This window comes from Phacochoerus africanus, chromosome 12 (assembly GCF_016906955.1).
Source record: "Phacochoerus africanus isolate WHEZ1 chromosome 12, ROS_Pafr_v1, whole genome shotgun sequence".
In the NCBI taxonomy this organism is placed as follows: domain Eukaryota; kingdom Metazoa; phylum Chordata; class Mammalia; order Artiodactyla; family Suidae; genus Phacochoerus; species Phacochoerus africanus.
The window spans coordinates 47,866,573-47,882,841 of NC_062555.1; the positions used below are offsets into that span (position 1 = coordinate 47,866,573).

At 39.3% G+C, this 16,269-nt stretch overlaps 1 protein-coding gene across 8 annotated transcripts in view; it reads right to left on the bottom strand.

The window, feature by feature from the left end:
• ARHGAP12 (Rho GTPase activating protein 12) overlaps nt 1-16,269 on the bottom strand; it is a 117,614-nt gene that overhangs the window by 23,911 nt on the left and 77,434 nt on the right. For 2 of the 8 annotated variants that reach the window (XM_047754567.1, XM_047754563.1), the window contains 3 exons: nt 15,074-15,163; nt 13,562-13,630; nt 7,562-7,623 (listed from right to left, as the gene is read on the bottom strand). In XM_047754567.1, the coding sequence (XP_047610523.1) occupies nt 7,562-7,623; nt 13,562-13,630; nt 15,074-15,163 (221 nt within the window). The remainder of the gene's footprint in view (nt 1-7,561; nt 7,624-13,561; nt 13,631-15,073; nt 15,164-16,269) is intronic. The other 6 variants (XM_047754569.1, XM_047754566.1, XM_047754571.1 and 3 more) reach the window with 4 other exon arrangements.

The following is a 16,269-nucleotide window of genomic DNA, read 5'->3' on the forward strand; positions in this document are numbered from 1 at the left end:
TTTAGACTTGAGTATCTGGCAGGTAGACATTATCTCAAAAATAAATGCAGTGAGCCTGTCATTTCAAGGAAAATAAATGATATTATTTGTTGACAATAACAAGTTAAAGCTTTCAAACATAAGGCAGAATTTTGGAAAACTTGGCACATCAGCCACAGTGAGGCTGACAATTTTCCAAAACACAATGATTCTGATGATGCTATTACTGATTTGTGACTCTTTTGCGATTATAAAATAAAATGTGTCAACATTTGAAAAATCAGCAAACTTAGTAGACCAGTATTTTCCAAATAGCCTGTAAGATGCTACAATATTATGCCTGGGTAAAGATTAATTGAAAAACATAGCACAGGAGTTCCCATCATGGTTCAGTGGTAACAAACCCAACTAGTATCCACAAGGAGGAGGGTTCGATCCCTGGCCCTGCTCAGTGGGTTAAGGATCCAACATTGCTGTGAGCTGTGTTGTAGGCTGAAGATGTGGTTCAGAATGGCATTGCTGTGGCTGTGGCATAGACTAGCAGCTACAGCTCTAACTCAGCCCCTAGCCTGGGAACCTTCATATGCCTCAGGTGCAGCCTTAAAAAGTTTAAAAAAAAAAAAAAAAAGAAAGAAAGAAAGAAAGAAAGAAAAAGAAAAGAAAAGAAAGAAAAAGGAACACAGATCCATGGATTTAAATGTAACTGAGTATGAAAAGTTCAAGGATAGTTATTCAGAATCTTAACTGCAACTAACATTTATGGAATTTTGGTGCAGCAAAAAAGTATGCACAATTACCTGAGAAGGCTATTAAAATATTCTTCCCTTTCCAAACTTAATCTATATAAAGGATAATTTTCCACATATACTTCAACCAAAACAATACATCACAAAAGACTGACTGAAAACAGAGACGAGAATTCAGCTATCTTCCATTAAGCCAAATAGTAAAGATTTCTAAAAACCTAAAACAGTGCCACTCTTTTCATGGAAATTTTTTGCATTAGAAAACACAGGGGGTTTTCTTCATAAAAAAAAAAAATGTTATTCATGTTAACATGTAACAGGTTATTAGTTTTAAAAGAGTTAATAAAGATTCTTAAACTGTATCAGTTTTGGAGTTCCCATATGGTGAAGCAGGCTAAGAGGCCAGTTTTGTCACTGCTGTGGCACGAGCCTGGCCCAGGAACGTCCATATGCCACAAGTGCAGCCAAAAAAAAACAAAAACAGAAACAAAAGTCTCAGTTTTAATTTTTTACAATAAATAATTCTAGAGATAAACCACACCAACAAAAGTATCCAATAATTTCTAAGAGTTTAAAGGGGTCCTCAGAGCAAAATGTTTGGTAACTACTAAAACAGAGAAAATTAAAACACGATTTTGCTCAACTCTGAAGATGGCAAAATAGAAGGACTGGAGCTCAACTTCTCTCCTAAAAACCACAAAATTCACAACCAAAAGCTCAGCAATCCCCACCCAAATGGACCAGAAACCTTAAAAAAGATACCCTACTCCAGAAGAAAAAGAGGAAGCCACATCAAGAGGTGGGAGGGGCGATTTCGTGATATAAACAACCCCATACCTCCTGGGTAGGAAGCTCCACAGACTGAAAACTAACTGGTTCACAGACAGGGACTCACCTACAGGAGTGAGAGTTCTGAGCCCCACATCAAACCCTCACGTGCGGGGATCCGGCACTGGGAGAAAGAGCCCCTGGAGCATCTGGCATTGAAGGCCAGTGGGGCTTGTGCACAGGAGCTCCACGGGACTGGGGGAAACAGAGACCCCATTCCTAAAAGGCGCACACGGACTTTCACGTGCACTGGGTCCCAGGGCAGAGTGAGGTCTCCATAGAAATCTGGGTCAAACCTGACTACAGTTCTTGAAGGACATCCTGGGAAAACAGGGGCGACTGTGGCTTGTTATGAGGGAAGAACATTGAAGGCAAAGCTCTCGGGAATATCCTGCAGCTGCCTTTCTCTGGAGGTGGCTGGCCATTATGGGAAGATCTGGTCCCACCCATCAGTCAGCTCAGTCAGCGCTGAGAAGCCCCAGGGCAAACAACAACCCAGGAGGGACCACAGCCCCGCCCCTCAGTAAACAGGTACCTAAAGACCCCTCAGGCACACAGCTGCCTCCAATCCCATCCAGAGACTAAGCCCCACCCACCAGAGGGATTCGAATCAGCTCCACCTACCAGTGGGCAGGCATCAGCCCCTCCCATCAGCAAGCCCCCAAACTGACTTCAGCCACAAGGGGGGCGGACACCAGAAATAAAAGAGGCTACAACCCTATTATCTGTAAAAAGGGCACCACACCAAAAACCTGTAAAAATAAAAAGACAGAGAACTATAACTCAGATGAGGGAGAAAGGAAAAACCCCAGAATATCAGCTAAGCAATGAGGAGATTCTTAGCCTCCAGGAAAAAGACTTTAGATTGCTGATGCTGAAGATGATGCAAGGCATTGGAAATAAACTGGAGGCAAAAATGGATAACTTACAGGAAACACTGACCAAAGAGATACAAGATATAAAACTTAAACAAGAAGAGATGCAACATACAATAACTGAAATAAAAAATTCACTAGAAGCAGCCAACAGCAGAATACAGGAGGCAGAAGAATGAATAAGCAAGGTGGAGGACAGATTAGTGGAAATTATGGATGCGGAACAGAAAAGAGAAAAAAGATTGAAAACAAATGAAGAGAGTCTCAGAGAACTCTGGGATAACGTTAAATGCACCAACAGCCGCATTATAGGGGTGCCAGAAGGAGAAGAGAGAAAGAAGGGACAGAAAAAAAATTCCAAGAGCTAATAGCCGAAAACTTCCCTAACATGGGAAAGGAACCACTCACTCAAATCCAGGAAGCACAACAAGTACCATATAAAATAAACCCAAGGAGGAACACCCCGAGACACACATTAATCAAACTAACCAAAATTAAAGACAAAGAGAAAATCTTGAGAGCAGCTAGGGAAAAGAAACAAATAACATACAAGGAAACCCCAATAAGGTTAACGGCAGATTTTTCAGCAGAAACTCTACAGGCCAGAAGGGACTGGCATGATATACTTAAGTGATGAAAGGAAAAAACCTCCAACCGAGATTACTTTACCCAGCAAGGCCCTCATTCACATTTGAAGGAGAAATCAAAACCTTCACAGATAAGCAAAAGTTGAGAGAATTCAGCAACACTAAACCAGCCTTACAACAAATACTAAAGGAACTTCTCTAGGCAGAAAAGAAAAGGCAGCAACAGGAAACAAAAATTCCACAAATGACAAGGCTCACCAGGAAAGGTATATATACAGTAAAGATACAAAATCATCCATGCACAACTATACCACCAAAATCAGAAATCATGAGAAGAGGTGGGTACAAATGCAGAACACTGGAGATGAACTTGCAATTAAGAGAACAACAACTTAAAACAATCTCATAGGGAGTTCCCATCCTGGCTCAGTGGTTAATGAATCCAACTAGGAACCATGAGGTAGCGGGTTTGATCCCTGACGTTGCTCAGTGGGTTAAGGATCCAGCGTTGCCGTGAGCTATGGTGTGGGTTGCAGACACGGCTCGGATCCCACATTGCTGTGGCTCTGGCATAGGCCAGCAGCTACAGCTCCGATTAGACCCCTAGCCTGGGAACCTCTACATGCCGCAGAAGCAGCCCTAGAAATAGCAAAGAAAAAAAAAAATCTCATATACATATAGACTCTTACATCAAAACTTCAGAATAACTGCAAACCAAAAATCTATAAACAAGGAATCTCTGGAGAAGAAATATATCTCATAGTAAGTAAGTGCATAATCCACCATGAAGGGGGTCATCTGACATCATTCTTGGAATGCTGACGTCTTCTTACATCTGATTCTGATTTCCTCTCCATCAAAGAATTTATGATAATTATAATTAAATAATGCCACTGTACAATTAAATAATACAGTTCTACAATTGTATTATTAATAACCATTTCTCGCCATAGTACAATGTAAAGTCTACAATGTCTTGTTTATCACATCACCTAGAATGGTATAATGCCTTTATTGAAGAATCAGTAAGATGTAACAAATTGTTACATATTTATATAGTTACACTGTTTTTTAACCAATTTATGCATTTTATATTTTACTTATTTTCAGAGGGTGTATTATTTTTGTTATTCTTACCATTTAAGTTATTCCTTTTATTATGCTATATAAAATATTTAATGGTATATAAGGCTTTCTTCTTTATAAATTTTAGTTGCATGATATACATAATTTTAACATAATGCTAATTTTTAAAGAAAAATTGAAATGTAACAGATAATACTAAATAGTAAAGATGAAAGCCATACAAAATGGGATAAAGTACAGAATAAATTTCCTATTTGTCTCAGCATATTTTCCATTCCACTTCTCCAGAGGGAGTCACTTACTTTGTTTCTTAAGATCCACGATATAATAATCTGTGTGAATGTAACTGTGTTTAAATATATGTATTTTATTTCGTAAAAAAAATTTTTTTTAAATAAATAAAATTACTGAGATGGATACAGAAAAAATAAAATAAAATAAAATATAAAAAACATGATTTTGCTCAACTCTATATATATAAATAAATTTGAAGATAATGAAATGGATGATATTCTCAGGAAAACATAACTCATCAAAAATATTCCAAAAGAGGCAGAAAATCTAAAAGGCTAACTATCATGGAGGAAATGACAGCAATGAAAACAAGAGAAAGTGGCCAAAGACATACCTGCACTACACATGCCCAAAAGGGAAAGAAAGACACATCCAATTCATCTGACTTCTACCAAGGAACAGCTTAAGGAACAGGTAACTGCAGATAATCTGTAAAGCTATTTCAGAGCACTTAAAAGATAAACTTCGAAGTACCAAAATCTGACAAAGACAGTTCAATTAAAGCAAATCTACAGATGACCAAAAAACACATGAAAAGATATTCAACATCAATAATTACTAGAGAAATGCAAATCAAAACTACTATGAGGTACCACCTTACAAGAGCCAGAATAGCTATCATCAAAAAGTCTACAGACAGGAATACTACTCGGCCATAAAAAAAGAACAAAATAATGCCATGTGCAGCAACATGGATGGAACTAGAGACCCTTACTATGTGAAGTCAGTCAGAAAGATAAAGACAAATACTATATGATATCACTTATTTCTGGAATCTAACATAGTGCACAAATGAACCTTTCCACAGAAAAGAAACTCATGGACTTGGAGAACAAACTTATGGTTGCCAAGGGGGAGGGGAAAGGGGAGGGAGTGAGATGGACTGAGAGTTTTGGGTTAATAGATGCAAATGATTGCATTTGGAGTGGATAAGCAATGAAATCTTGCTGTATAGCACAGGGAACTATAGCTAGTCACTTATGATAGAACATGATGGAGGATAATGTAAGAAGAAGAATATATATATATACATATATATATATGTATGTATGACTGGGTCACTTTGCTATACAGTAGAAACTGACATAACACTGTAAATCAACTATAATGGAAAAAATAAAAATCTTTTTTAAAAAGTCTACAAATAATAAATGCTAGAGAAGGTATGGAGAAAAGGGAACCCTCTTACAGTACTGGTGGGAATGTAAATTGGTGTAACCACTATGGAAAACAGTGTGGAGATTCCTCAAAAAAACTAAAAATAGAATTACCATTTGATACATCAATCCCACTCCTGGGCATATATCCAGAGAAAACTATGACTCAAAAAGATATATGTACTCCAATGTTCATTACAGCACTATATACAAAGGCCAAGACATGGAAGGAACCTAAATGTCCATCAACAGAGGAGTGGATCAAGAAGGTGTGGTACATGTACACAATGGAATATTACTCAGCCATTAAAAGGAATGAAATAATGGCATTTCCAGCAACATGGATGGACCTAGAAATTACCATGCTAAGTGACACAAACATCATATGCTATCACTCCTATATGGAATCTAAAAAGAAGGATACAATGAACTTCTTTGCAGAACAGAAAGTGACTTACAGACTTTGAAAAACTTATGGTTATCAAAGGAGACAGGTTGACCGGGGAGGGATGGACTGGGAGTTTGGGATGGAAATGTAAAACTGGGTTGTGATGATGGTTGTACAACTATAAATAAAATAAAATTCACTGAGTAAAAAAAAAATGCAAATCTAAAAAACTCAACTATATGTAAATTTTAAACTTCTTAAAGAACAAACTGATCTAATATTCACTATAAAATCATAGCATTTCAGCAGTTTTTAAGAAGTAGGAGAAATGCAACTTATCCTACCATTAATTTCCTTAATTCATTAGGAGGTACTACCCATTAACCAAAAAAAACCAACAACCCAAGAGAAAAACAGACAAAGGATATAAACTGATAATTCGACCACAAATTAAACATAAATGGCTTTTGATACTTTACCCCGCTAAAAAGAAATGCAAATAAAAATACCATTTTCTCTCTAATCTCTCTTAGCAATGATCAAAGGGTTTGAAAACATACTGAACTGATAAAGGTGTGGAGAAATCCAAGGCTCCTGGAGGCATAATTTAGAAATTCTACCAAAGTGACCACCATATATGGTCTAACAATTCCACTTTCATAAATTTGTTCTATAGGCATATCTACATACTTGCTAAAGAACTAAGACACTGAGTGTAATACTGCTCGTAACAGCAAAAACAGTTAATATCCTAAATGTCTACCAATACATAAGCATATTTACATACTTGCAAATAAAGAAGTTAAATAAACTATGATAGAGCCATATAACTACACAGTAGTTAAAAACCACGTGCTAGCTCTACATGCAATGAAAGAGAGCTATCTCCAAGATAATCTGTCAAAAGGTTATGCTAAAAGAATTATCTATACACATACAAATATGTATTTTTTCTATCTCCGGAGGAAAACAGAACATCTCACTAGACGTAACTGGTTGCCTCTAGGGAAGGAAAGTGATGGCTGGAGACTAACTTTTGACTGAATGGTTTGTGTACTTTGCCATATGTATTTATCACTTATAGAAAAAAAATATTTTAATAAAGCTAATGTTTGTTCAAAATTCTCTGCCTGGAGTTCCCTGGTGGCCTAGCAGTTAAGGATCTGGTGTTGTCACTGCTGTGGCTCAGGTTCCATCCCTGGCCCAGAAACTTCTGCATGCCATGGCATGGCCAAAACCAACCAACCAAGCAAACAAAAAGTTCGCTAATCAGCGGAAACGAACCCTATTAATACCCATGAGGATGTGGAACCTCAGGGGGTTAAGGATCCAGTGTCGCTGTGAGCTGCAGTATAGGCTGCAGTTCCAATCTGATGCCTAGTCTGGGAACTTCCTATTCCATGGGTGCGGCCCTAAAAAAAAGTCTTCAAGATTCCTCTGCCTTATCACTTCTGAATTTAATCTTACCTTAAGAAATTAAGACAAAGACAAATTTTCCTACACTTCATGACAGCCCCAAATATATATCAGAAAACACATTTGGAATTTCTGAACCTTTGAAATAAAATGGTTTTTATTTCAATCAGGTGAAACATGAGAACATTAATGACTGTGTACTTACCGAACCTTTTTCCCATTTTCAGAAATTTTTGTTACATTTAATAATCCATATTTCTCTTGGCCCTATGGTATGGAACAGAGGAATTACTTTTTATACATCATTCACATAGACAATGAGGTCCAAATTCTTACATACAACCGAGTCAAAACAATCTGGCATTCTGGGAGTTCCCATCGTGGCGCAGTGGTTAACGAGTCCGACTAGGAACCACGAGGTTGTGGGTTTGATCCCTGCCCTTGCTCAGTGGATTAACGATCCGGCGTTGCCGTGAGCTGTGGTGTAGGTTGCAGACGCGGCTCGGATCCCGCGTTGCTGTGGCTCTGGCGTAGACTGGCAGCTACAGCTCCGATTAGACCCCTAGCCTGGGAACCTCCATATGCTGTGGGAGCGGCCCAAGAAACGGCAAAAAGACAAAAAAAAAAAGAAAACAATCTGGCATTCTAAAAATTAGCTTGAAAGTAAAGATTAGTCAGTATGTAATAAGTTTAGTTCTAGACTATGTTAAAGATATAATTACCTAATACTTCTATAAAGTTATTTTCAGTTATTTTTATACACATTTGTTCTCAAGTAATAGCAGCCATAAAGTAAAATCAAACTGGATTTCCATATGAATGCTACAAATTAGCACTGGGAAAATGATTTACAACATCCTGTCCCAAGAAAGTGATGCAATGCTATAATGATAAATACCACAAAAAGGAATTATTTACCTTGCTGTTATTTTACAACAGTACAGTCTGAAAATTATTTGAGGTACTAACCCATTTTGTCAGAATGTGACAACTAGGTAGCATAAATTCAGTGACTGCATTTAATAAATTACTGAAAAGTGCACAGAACTGGCCTTAATGTGGTATAAAGAATTCAACGTGTGCTTCATTACACATAGTATCAGATGGTGACTTGGGCTCTGGATAAACTAAATATATTAGTCAGCTGATGTAAAAAACAGCAATATAGCTTTATCATCAAACCCTAGCAAAGCAAAGCTGCTGTGCCCAGGTTAAATGTTATCATAAAATTCTTCCCAGTAGCACTGAAGGAGCACTTTCTTGTTACTTTAGTTTCCTGTATTCGGATGGATTTGATTAAAATGAGTTAGTATCTACAGCAATAATTCAACATTAGGGAGCGCTGTATGTACATGGCAAAGCAGTCAATTTTGGAGTTCCTGTGATGGCACAGCAGAAATGAATCTGACTAGGAACCCTGAGGTTGTGGGTTTGATCCCTGGCCTCGCTCAGTGGATTACAGATCCGGCGCTGCCATGAGCTGCGGTGTAGGTCGCAGATGCGACTAAGATCTGGCATTGCTGTGGCTGTGGTGTAGGCCAGCAGCTGTACCTCCAATTAGACCCCTAGCCTGGGAACCTCTATATGCCACGGATGTGGCCCTTAAAAAAAAAAAAAAGCAAAAAGACAGAAGAAAAGCAGTCAATTTTACTTCAACCGTAACACACACACAATATACAAACATACAGGAAAAAAACATTTCCAATTAAGAATTATCTCTATTTAATTCATACATCATTTCTTCAATGTACTTTAATTAGGGGAAAAAATCTTTCTTGTATGGGAGAAAAACATAACATTGCATACTTTCCCCATAATGTCTAAAAGATAATGTTAGAAAGTTTTGCCTAGTCTGATAAAAACTACATCTATAGACAAAGCTGACAAAGTGTTATGTTATTCAGTTTTGGTATACTGGGAACTTGGGAAATATCCATATTACTGTAATTTTTTCACAAAGCATACTCTGTATCTCCTTACATATGTAAGTCTGAGACTTTCCCTAAGAGCTCTCGGTTGCCTCTCAATAAAAATATCAATTATATGGTTTTAAGTATGCACAGGAGGTTAAGAACATTCTCAATTTACTATCTGAAGCAGGGAGGGGAAAAAAAACTTTCAGTGATTTAGGAACTAAGTAACATTAATCTCAGAGGATGGGCACTGGCTATGCGGGCGCAGGAACTGGTAAGGCAGAGATGGGAATACGCCAAAGCTGGAGTTGTGCAGTGTAAAACAGCAGAGAAAAGACAGAATTGCAAACATCAGAAGTGGAAGTAAAGTGCATGGGGCAACAGTGGTGAGAGACGGCAAAGCCTAAGGGGAGAGACTCTTGATCAGGGATTCTTACCTGATCAATGGCCGGGCTGACACTGTACAAAATTGCGCATGTACATGCACTGTTTAAGGAAAAGGCCCAGAGCTCCATGAAATTCTCACAGGGACCAAGACCCTCTCACGTACTAACACTCTAAGGATAAGGTCTCTAACTTGAACATTAAATGAGAACAATACCTGCCACATCCAAAACATACAAATACAAACACAATTATTACAGGTGATGAGTGCTATGAGGAAGGCTTGTCTACCCAAGCAGGATGTCTGCCTCCACCAAGAGTTCGGGAATGATCACTCCCTGATATTCAGGCTGCCAGCTCTTAAGACCACAGAGAGAACCACAGCTCCCCCTGACTCCCCAGGAGACCCTCCAAGACCCACCCCCCGCCCCGCAACAGGTGGAGGATGAGACTACATGCTGACCACAAGATGTAGACCCCAGACAGGTTGGAACCAGGAGGCTAATGATTAAGCCTCCTGAAACACAATCCTTGGTTTACCACCAACCAACGAGAACGAAGTCATGCCCCCTGCAGCCCTCACCCAAAATGTCTTTAAAAACTTCCCTGGGAGTTCCCTTAGTGACACAGTGGGTTAAGGATCTGGCGTTGTCACTGCTGTGGCTTGGCCCACATCTGTGGCCCAGGTTCAAGTCCTGGCCTGGAAACTTCCAAATGCCAAGGGCATGACCAAAAATTAAAAAATAAAAATAAAAATAAAAAGCCTTCCCTCAAAGCCATCAAGGAGTTCGGATCTTTTGAACATGAGCCGCCCATTCTCCTTTCTGGGTCCTGCAATAAATGCTGTATTTTCCTTCAAAACAAAAAAAGATAAAAAGGCATATCTACCTCAACCAGAGGAGAGAAAGACAGGAGTGAGAGAAGGCTTCCTTAGACTCTGACACAAGAACAAGAACAGGAGTCAGCTAGATGGAAACAGCAGACGATGAGAATGACGCAGTTAAAAGCACAGAAGCTAAAAGAGCACCATATCTAAGGCCCTGTGAGTTCCTTCAACGTACTGGGTGAGGTGGAGAAGCAGCAAGAAACGAGGCAGTGGAAAAAATGAAGTAGGTGCAGGTGACTCAGAACCAACCAGAACACTAATCATTCCCACAAGAGATGCTGATGGCCTGAACCAGAGCAGCGGCTGTGAGAGGTGGGCGGGGGTGGGGGGAGTGTGAGAGCGGTTCTGCAGCCAGAATTGACAGGATGTGAGGGAAGATCTGAGGGACTCCCAAGCTTGGGGGACTGGGCGGAGGGGGTATTGGCTGCAAGGACACACTTTACAGGAGGCTTCCCGACCCCTCAAGTCGGAGCTCCTCTGCCCTCCAATGATTTACCATGGTCCTCACTGGTTTCCTTTGGTGCATTAGTGCAAAGCACAATTACCTATTATTTATTCACCTTCTACTCTATAAGGCTGTACCCCGAGACCACACCTTCTGTGCTCTCTGATGTATGACAATGTCCAGCAGTGCAGCCAGCATGAACCTGGTGCTCAATACATGCTCATTACATGAAGTGACCGGCCAACAACATATCTGTGCTACCACACTACTAAAACCTACACCACAGCTTGTGGCAGGAATGTTTTAATAAGAATCAGCAAAATAGGGAGTTCTCCTTTGACGCAGTGGGTTAAGGATCCACCACTGTCACTGCAGCAGCTTGGGTCACTGTTGGGGTGTAGGTTCAATCCCTGGCCCAAGAACTTCCACATGCCATGTGTGTCCCCCGACACACACTCCAAAAAAAGAACTAGCAAAATATGGTTAAATTTTAACCAAAAAGATTTTAATAAGATTATCCTATACTAATAAAGCAAGAAAACAATAAAATGCCAGCTCTACTGAGTAATCTGGGAAAACTTCCACAGGTTTATAATCATTTTGCAGGCTCCAGAATTACCGAAATCAATATTTCCCATTAAAATCTTTACCTTCAGTTAATCATGTTATAATCATGTAATAAAAAGGGTTTTGTTTTGTTTTTTCTATACGGAGTAAGTCATCTTCCCCAATGATACAGTATGAAAAAGAACCAGTGGAATGAAACTTCCACAACAAGTAAATCCATACAAACCCTCAAACTAGTGGTTGCCCAGGGCAGGGAGGAAAGGAGGTGGGGAAATGTGCAGAGACTGTTTAAAGGGCAGGGGTCACCCTCTGGGGTGATGAAAACGCCTTGAAACCAGGTAGGAGTGGCAGCTGCACACACTCTAAATACACTAAAGTCACTGAACTACAGACCCTAACATGGTTAACAGCTAATTTTATGTCATGTGAATTTCACCTCAATAAAAAAAATGTTATAAGGATCAGTATAATAAAGAAAATGAATGTTTAAACCATGTTTTTCAAAAAGGCTTTAGGGAGTTCCTGTTGTGGCACAGCAGAAATGAATCCAACCAGTAACCATGAGGTTGCGAGTTCAAACCTGGGCCCCGCTCAGTGGGTTAAGGATCCGGCATTGCCGTGAGCTGTGGTGTAGGTCACAAATGTGGCTCAGATTTGGCATTGCTGTGGCTGTGGCGCAGGCCAGCAGCTACAGCTTGGATTCGACCTCTAGCCTGGGAACCTCCATATGCTGAGGGTGGGGCCCTAAAAATAAATAAACAAATAATAAAGGCTTTAGAATAGCAATATTAAAAAAAAAAATCAGCAACTTTGCCCACAAACACTTTTGTTCAAGAACACGCTGAAATGTCCTTTAATCCCAAATGGGCAAGGCATTTTAACACTATAATTGGAAACACAAGGTCAAAAACTCAAGTTTCCAAGTTTTATTACTTAAATTTTTACTCAGTAAATTGGGAACTTTAAAATGCATATTCTCATAGGCTCATTGGGACAAATACAGATGAAGTTCTTAAATAAGCCCACAAAATCCTATTTAATCTGTATTGTAATCATACTGGAGAAAAATATAGTATTGATTTTTTTTTAAAGTATATACATTGCTTATTTCAAAAAAGGACTTGAAGTGACTGTGAAAAATAATGCATTGGAAAACTGGAAATAAAATAGGAAAAGATAAATGAACATGTTTAAAATGTATAGGCGTTCCCATTGTGACTCAGTGGTAATGAACCGAACTAGTACCCATGAGGACACAGGTTCCACCCCTGGCCTCACTCAGTGGGTTAAGCATCTGGCATTGCCATGAGCTGTGATATAGGTCGCAGAAGCAGCTCAGATCCAGCATCACTGTGGCTGTGGTGCAGGCTGCCAGTTACAGCTCCAATTCAACCGCTAGCCTGGGAACTTCCCTATGCTGAGGGTGCGGTCCTAAAAAGACAAAAAAAAAAATTATATTAAGGTATGAAATTTTAATCCGGTTTGATCTGAAAAGACAAGACTGAATGAAATCACACACTAAATGAACAAAGCCTGTCAAAAAAGACCACATATTATATGATTCTATTCAGATGAAATGTTCATAAGAGACAAATCTAGTGAGACAGAAGACAGATTACTAGGTGCTTAGGGTTCGACAGGATGTGGAGGTAGAGAGGAGGATAACAAAGGAAACTTTTTCAAGGTGATGAGAACACGCCACATGACTGTGATGATGTTTGCATGGATCTAAATATACAAAAGACTAGACACTTTCAGTGGGTGAACTGTAGAGTATGTTAGGTATGTTTCAATATGGCTTTAATAAACAAAACAAAAAAGAGAATGAAGAGGTCTATCTACAATACAAATCTTGGCAATTTGCAGAGATTTAAAGATGACACCAAGTAACTGACAAGGATGTCAGTTTCATTTCTAAATTTGTAGCTTCCTTTCTCTTACCACTAAGGCTTTACAACAACCAGATTCTAACTCACAAAAGAACTAGACAAAAAAATCTGCTTATATTACCTGAGTAAATGTGGGAAAGACAGGCAAGACTCCGTGGAAACAGGGCGAGTGGAGAAGAGGCAGCAGGGGCTGAAGGAGGAAGAAGAGGTTCAAGGAGGGGCCGAGAGCAGGAGGGAAAGGACGAGCTGCAGCTTATAGAAAACAGAATGGTCTCAGGCAGAATTAACTGAGCTGCTCCTTCACCTGAGGGTAAACAAAGACTGCAACAGAAACTGGTGAGGCAGTTCCCTGCATGGCCATGAGAGGGGAACGTGAGTCCAGGCCGGTCAGGTTGCTTCAGACTCTTGAGAAGGGGGTAACCGTATGGGGCAAGTACTGTGCAAACAGTCCTTGACAATGCCATGTGGAACATCATCAGCTCCAGCCTCTAGGACTACCTAGAAATGCCCTTTCACCAAAATGTAAATAACTTATGCACAGTCTTCTTAGACGTTATATGTCATCGATACTTAAAATAAGTTAAAAAAGAGTTTCTGCTTTGTTCTAGAGGGACAAAGAAAGAGTATTATAGGAACAGCACCTTAGATTCATACAGTGATTCCTGACAAAACCACTAAAATCATGTTCATCTTTATTTAATGCCTATGTACCCATGATTGTGTTAAATGATGCAAAAGATAAAAGGTAGAAAGCAGGACTCAGCATGCACAGCCTCACAGGCTCATTATAAAGTTTGGTCCTCGCTCTAGAAGGAAATGGGAGCCACAGAAGGGAGAGGCAAAGGGTCTTGGAGTTTCTGTCGTGGCTCAGAGGACACGGGTTCAATCCCTGGCCTCGCTCAAAGGGTTAAGGATCCCACTTTGCCGTGAGCTTCAGTGTAGGTCTCAAACATGGCTTGGATCCTGCATTGCTGTGGCTGTGGTATAGGCCAGCCGTTACAGCTCTGATTCAACCCCTAGCCTGGGAACCTCCATATGCCACAAGTGCAGCCCAAAAAAGACCAAAAAAAAAAAAGAGCAGTGGGTCTGAGGAAAGTTGGGGGACTGCAAACACCCAGATCAAGTAAAATTCCTCCAAAGGGAAGATGGGCGTCTGAAGAAAAGTCACTGGTGGTCTTCCAATTTAGGGGAAACCTGAAAAGTTACATGTCCCCCAAATCACCTGTCAGAGGCTGGGCAATCCATCTTACAGCTTAGGGGGGAAATGGCATCTAAGCAGGTTAAGAAGGAAGGAAACACTTCTTACCTTTGGACTGCTGGCCTGAGGAAGAAAGGCTATAGTGTAATTTAATGGTATTCTCCTGGGGTTTTTGTATTTATGCTTAAAAATCAAGCATAAAGTCAGCACGTACAAATATGGTATACAAGTTAATCATGAAGATACCATATTTTACACAAAAGGGGTATTTCAAATCAATAAAATCTGATTTTTAATTTGAACCTACTATATGATTATTCTTTTGAAAGACCAACAAAATTTAATAGACGCCCAAGAGATATTTAAAAATTACACTTAAGAGAAAATTAATGTACTGAAATTGATTGAAAGAATTGGACTATAGCATCTACATACTGCTATCATACTGACTGTATCTTGGTGCTTTGGTGAAGAGGGAGAAGACTCATTTTCAGGATAGCAGGGTTTTGAGGCAGTTGGAGATTCCTACAAGAAATAAGTAATGAAAAATGTTACTCTATTTTATATCATTATATTTCTCCCTCTACTCACAGTGGGAGGGCTTAATAAGGGAGGCAAAGAAAAATTCTTCCGTAGTTATTTCCCTTCTATATTAGCTCTGAAACTAATATGGCTACAGATGTGAAAACTACAGATGTCACAAAGTTTATGACATACGGCCTATTTCATACCAATTACAGTTAAATTTAAATACTTCATATGGAATTACTCAAAAGAAATGATGCATGATGCCTTAAAATCATGATGTTGCATCAGCCTGAACTAACCATATTTAAAAATGGTAAAATCTGAACATTTGTGGATAAAAATGTAACAGTCGGAGTTCCCACTGTGGCGCAGTGGAAACAAACCCTACTAGTATCCATGAGGATGCAGGTTTGATCTCTGGCCTTGATCAGTGGGTTAAGGATCTGGAGCTGCTGTGAGCTGTGGTGTAGATCATAGACACGGCTTGGATCTGGTGTTGCTGTGGCTGTGGTGTAGGCCGGCAGCTGTAGCTCCGAGTTGACCCCTAGCCTAGGAACTTTCATATGCTGCAAGTGCAGCCCTAAAAAGCAAAAAAAAAAAAAAAAAGGAACAGTCACCACACTGACTTGCTCTTGGTATGGTAGGTACGCATACCAGGACATTAGACAAGGAATAGTCAAAGAACTACCTAGTAACTGCCAGAATGAGAACTTTATTTTTGTCAAGAGCTAAGTAAGATATTAAATTGCTATTAATGTTTAATGTAATTTATAGCTAATTTTCCAATTATTAGAAATAAAAGAGATTTTTTTAAATGCAAAGAAACCTCAGATTTACAGATTGACTCGCCAGAAAAAAAGAAAAATATTTTAATGTCTAAGTCTAAAAGAATTATAATAGGAGCAAATCAATACCATGCATTTTAAAAGCAATTTTTCTTTGTCAATATTAAAACATGGTATGTGATTTCTACCACAGACGTTTTTAAGACTATTCATGGAGCACAAGAATTAAAAACTTTTTTTGGTCCAATAGGCAAGTTCATTTAAATTTTCTCCATTCTCCCAGATGCTTTGAAGAATTTTAGAAGAGAATTAGAAAAA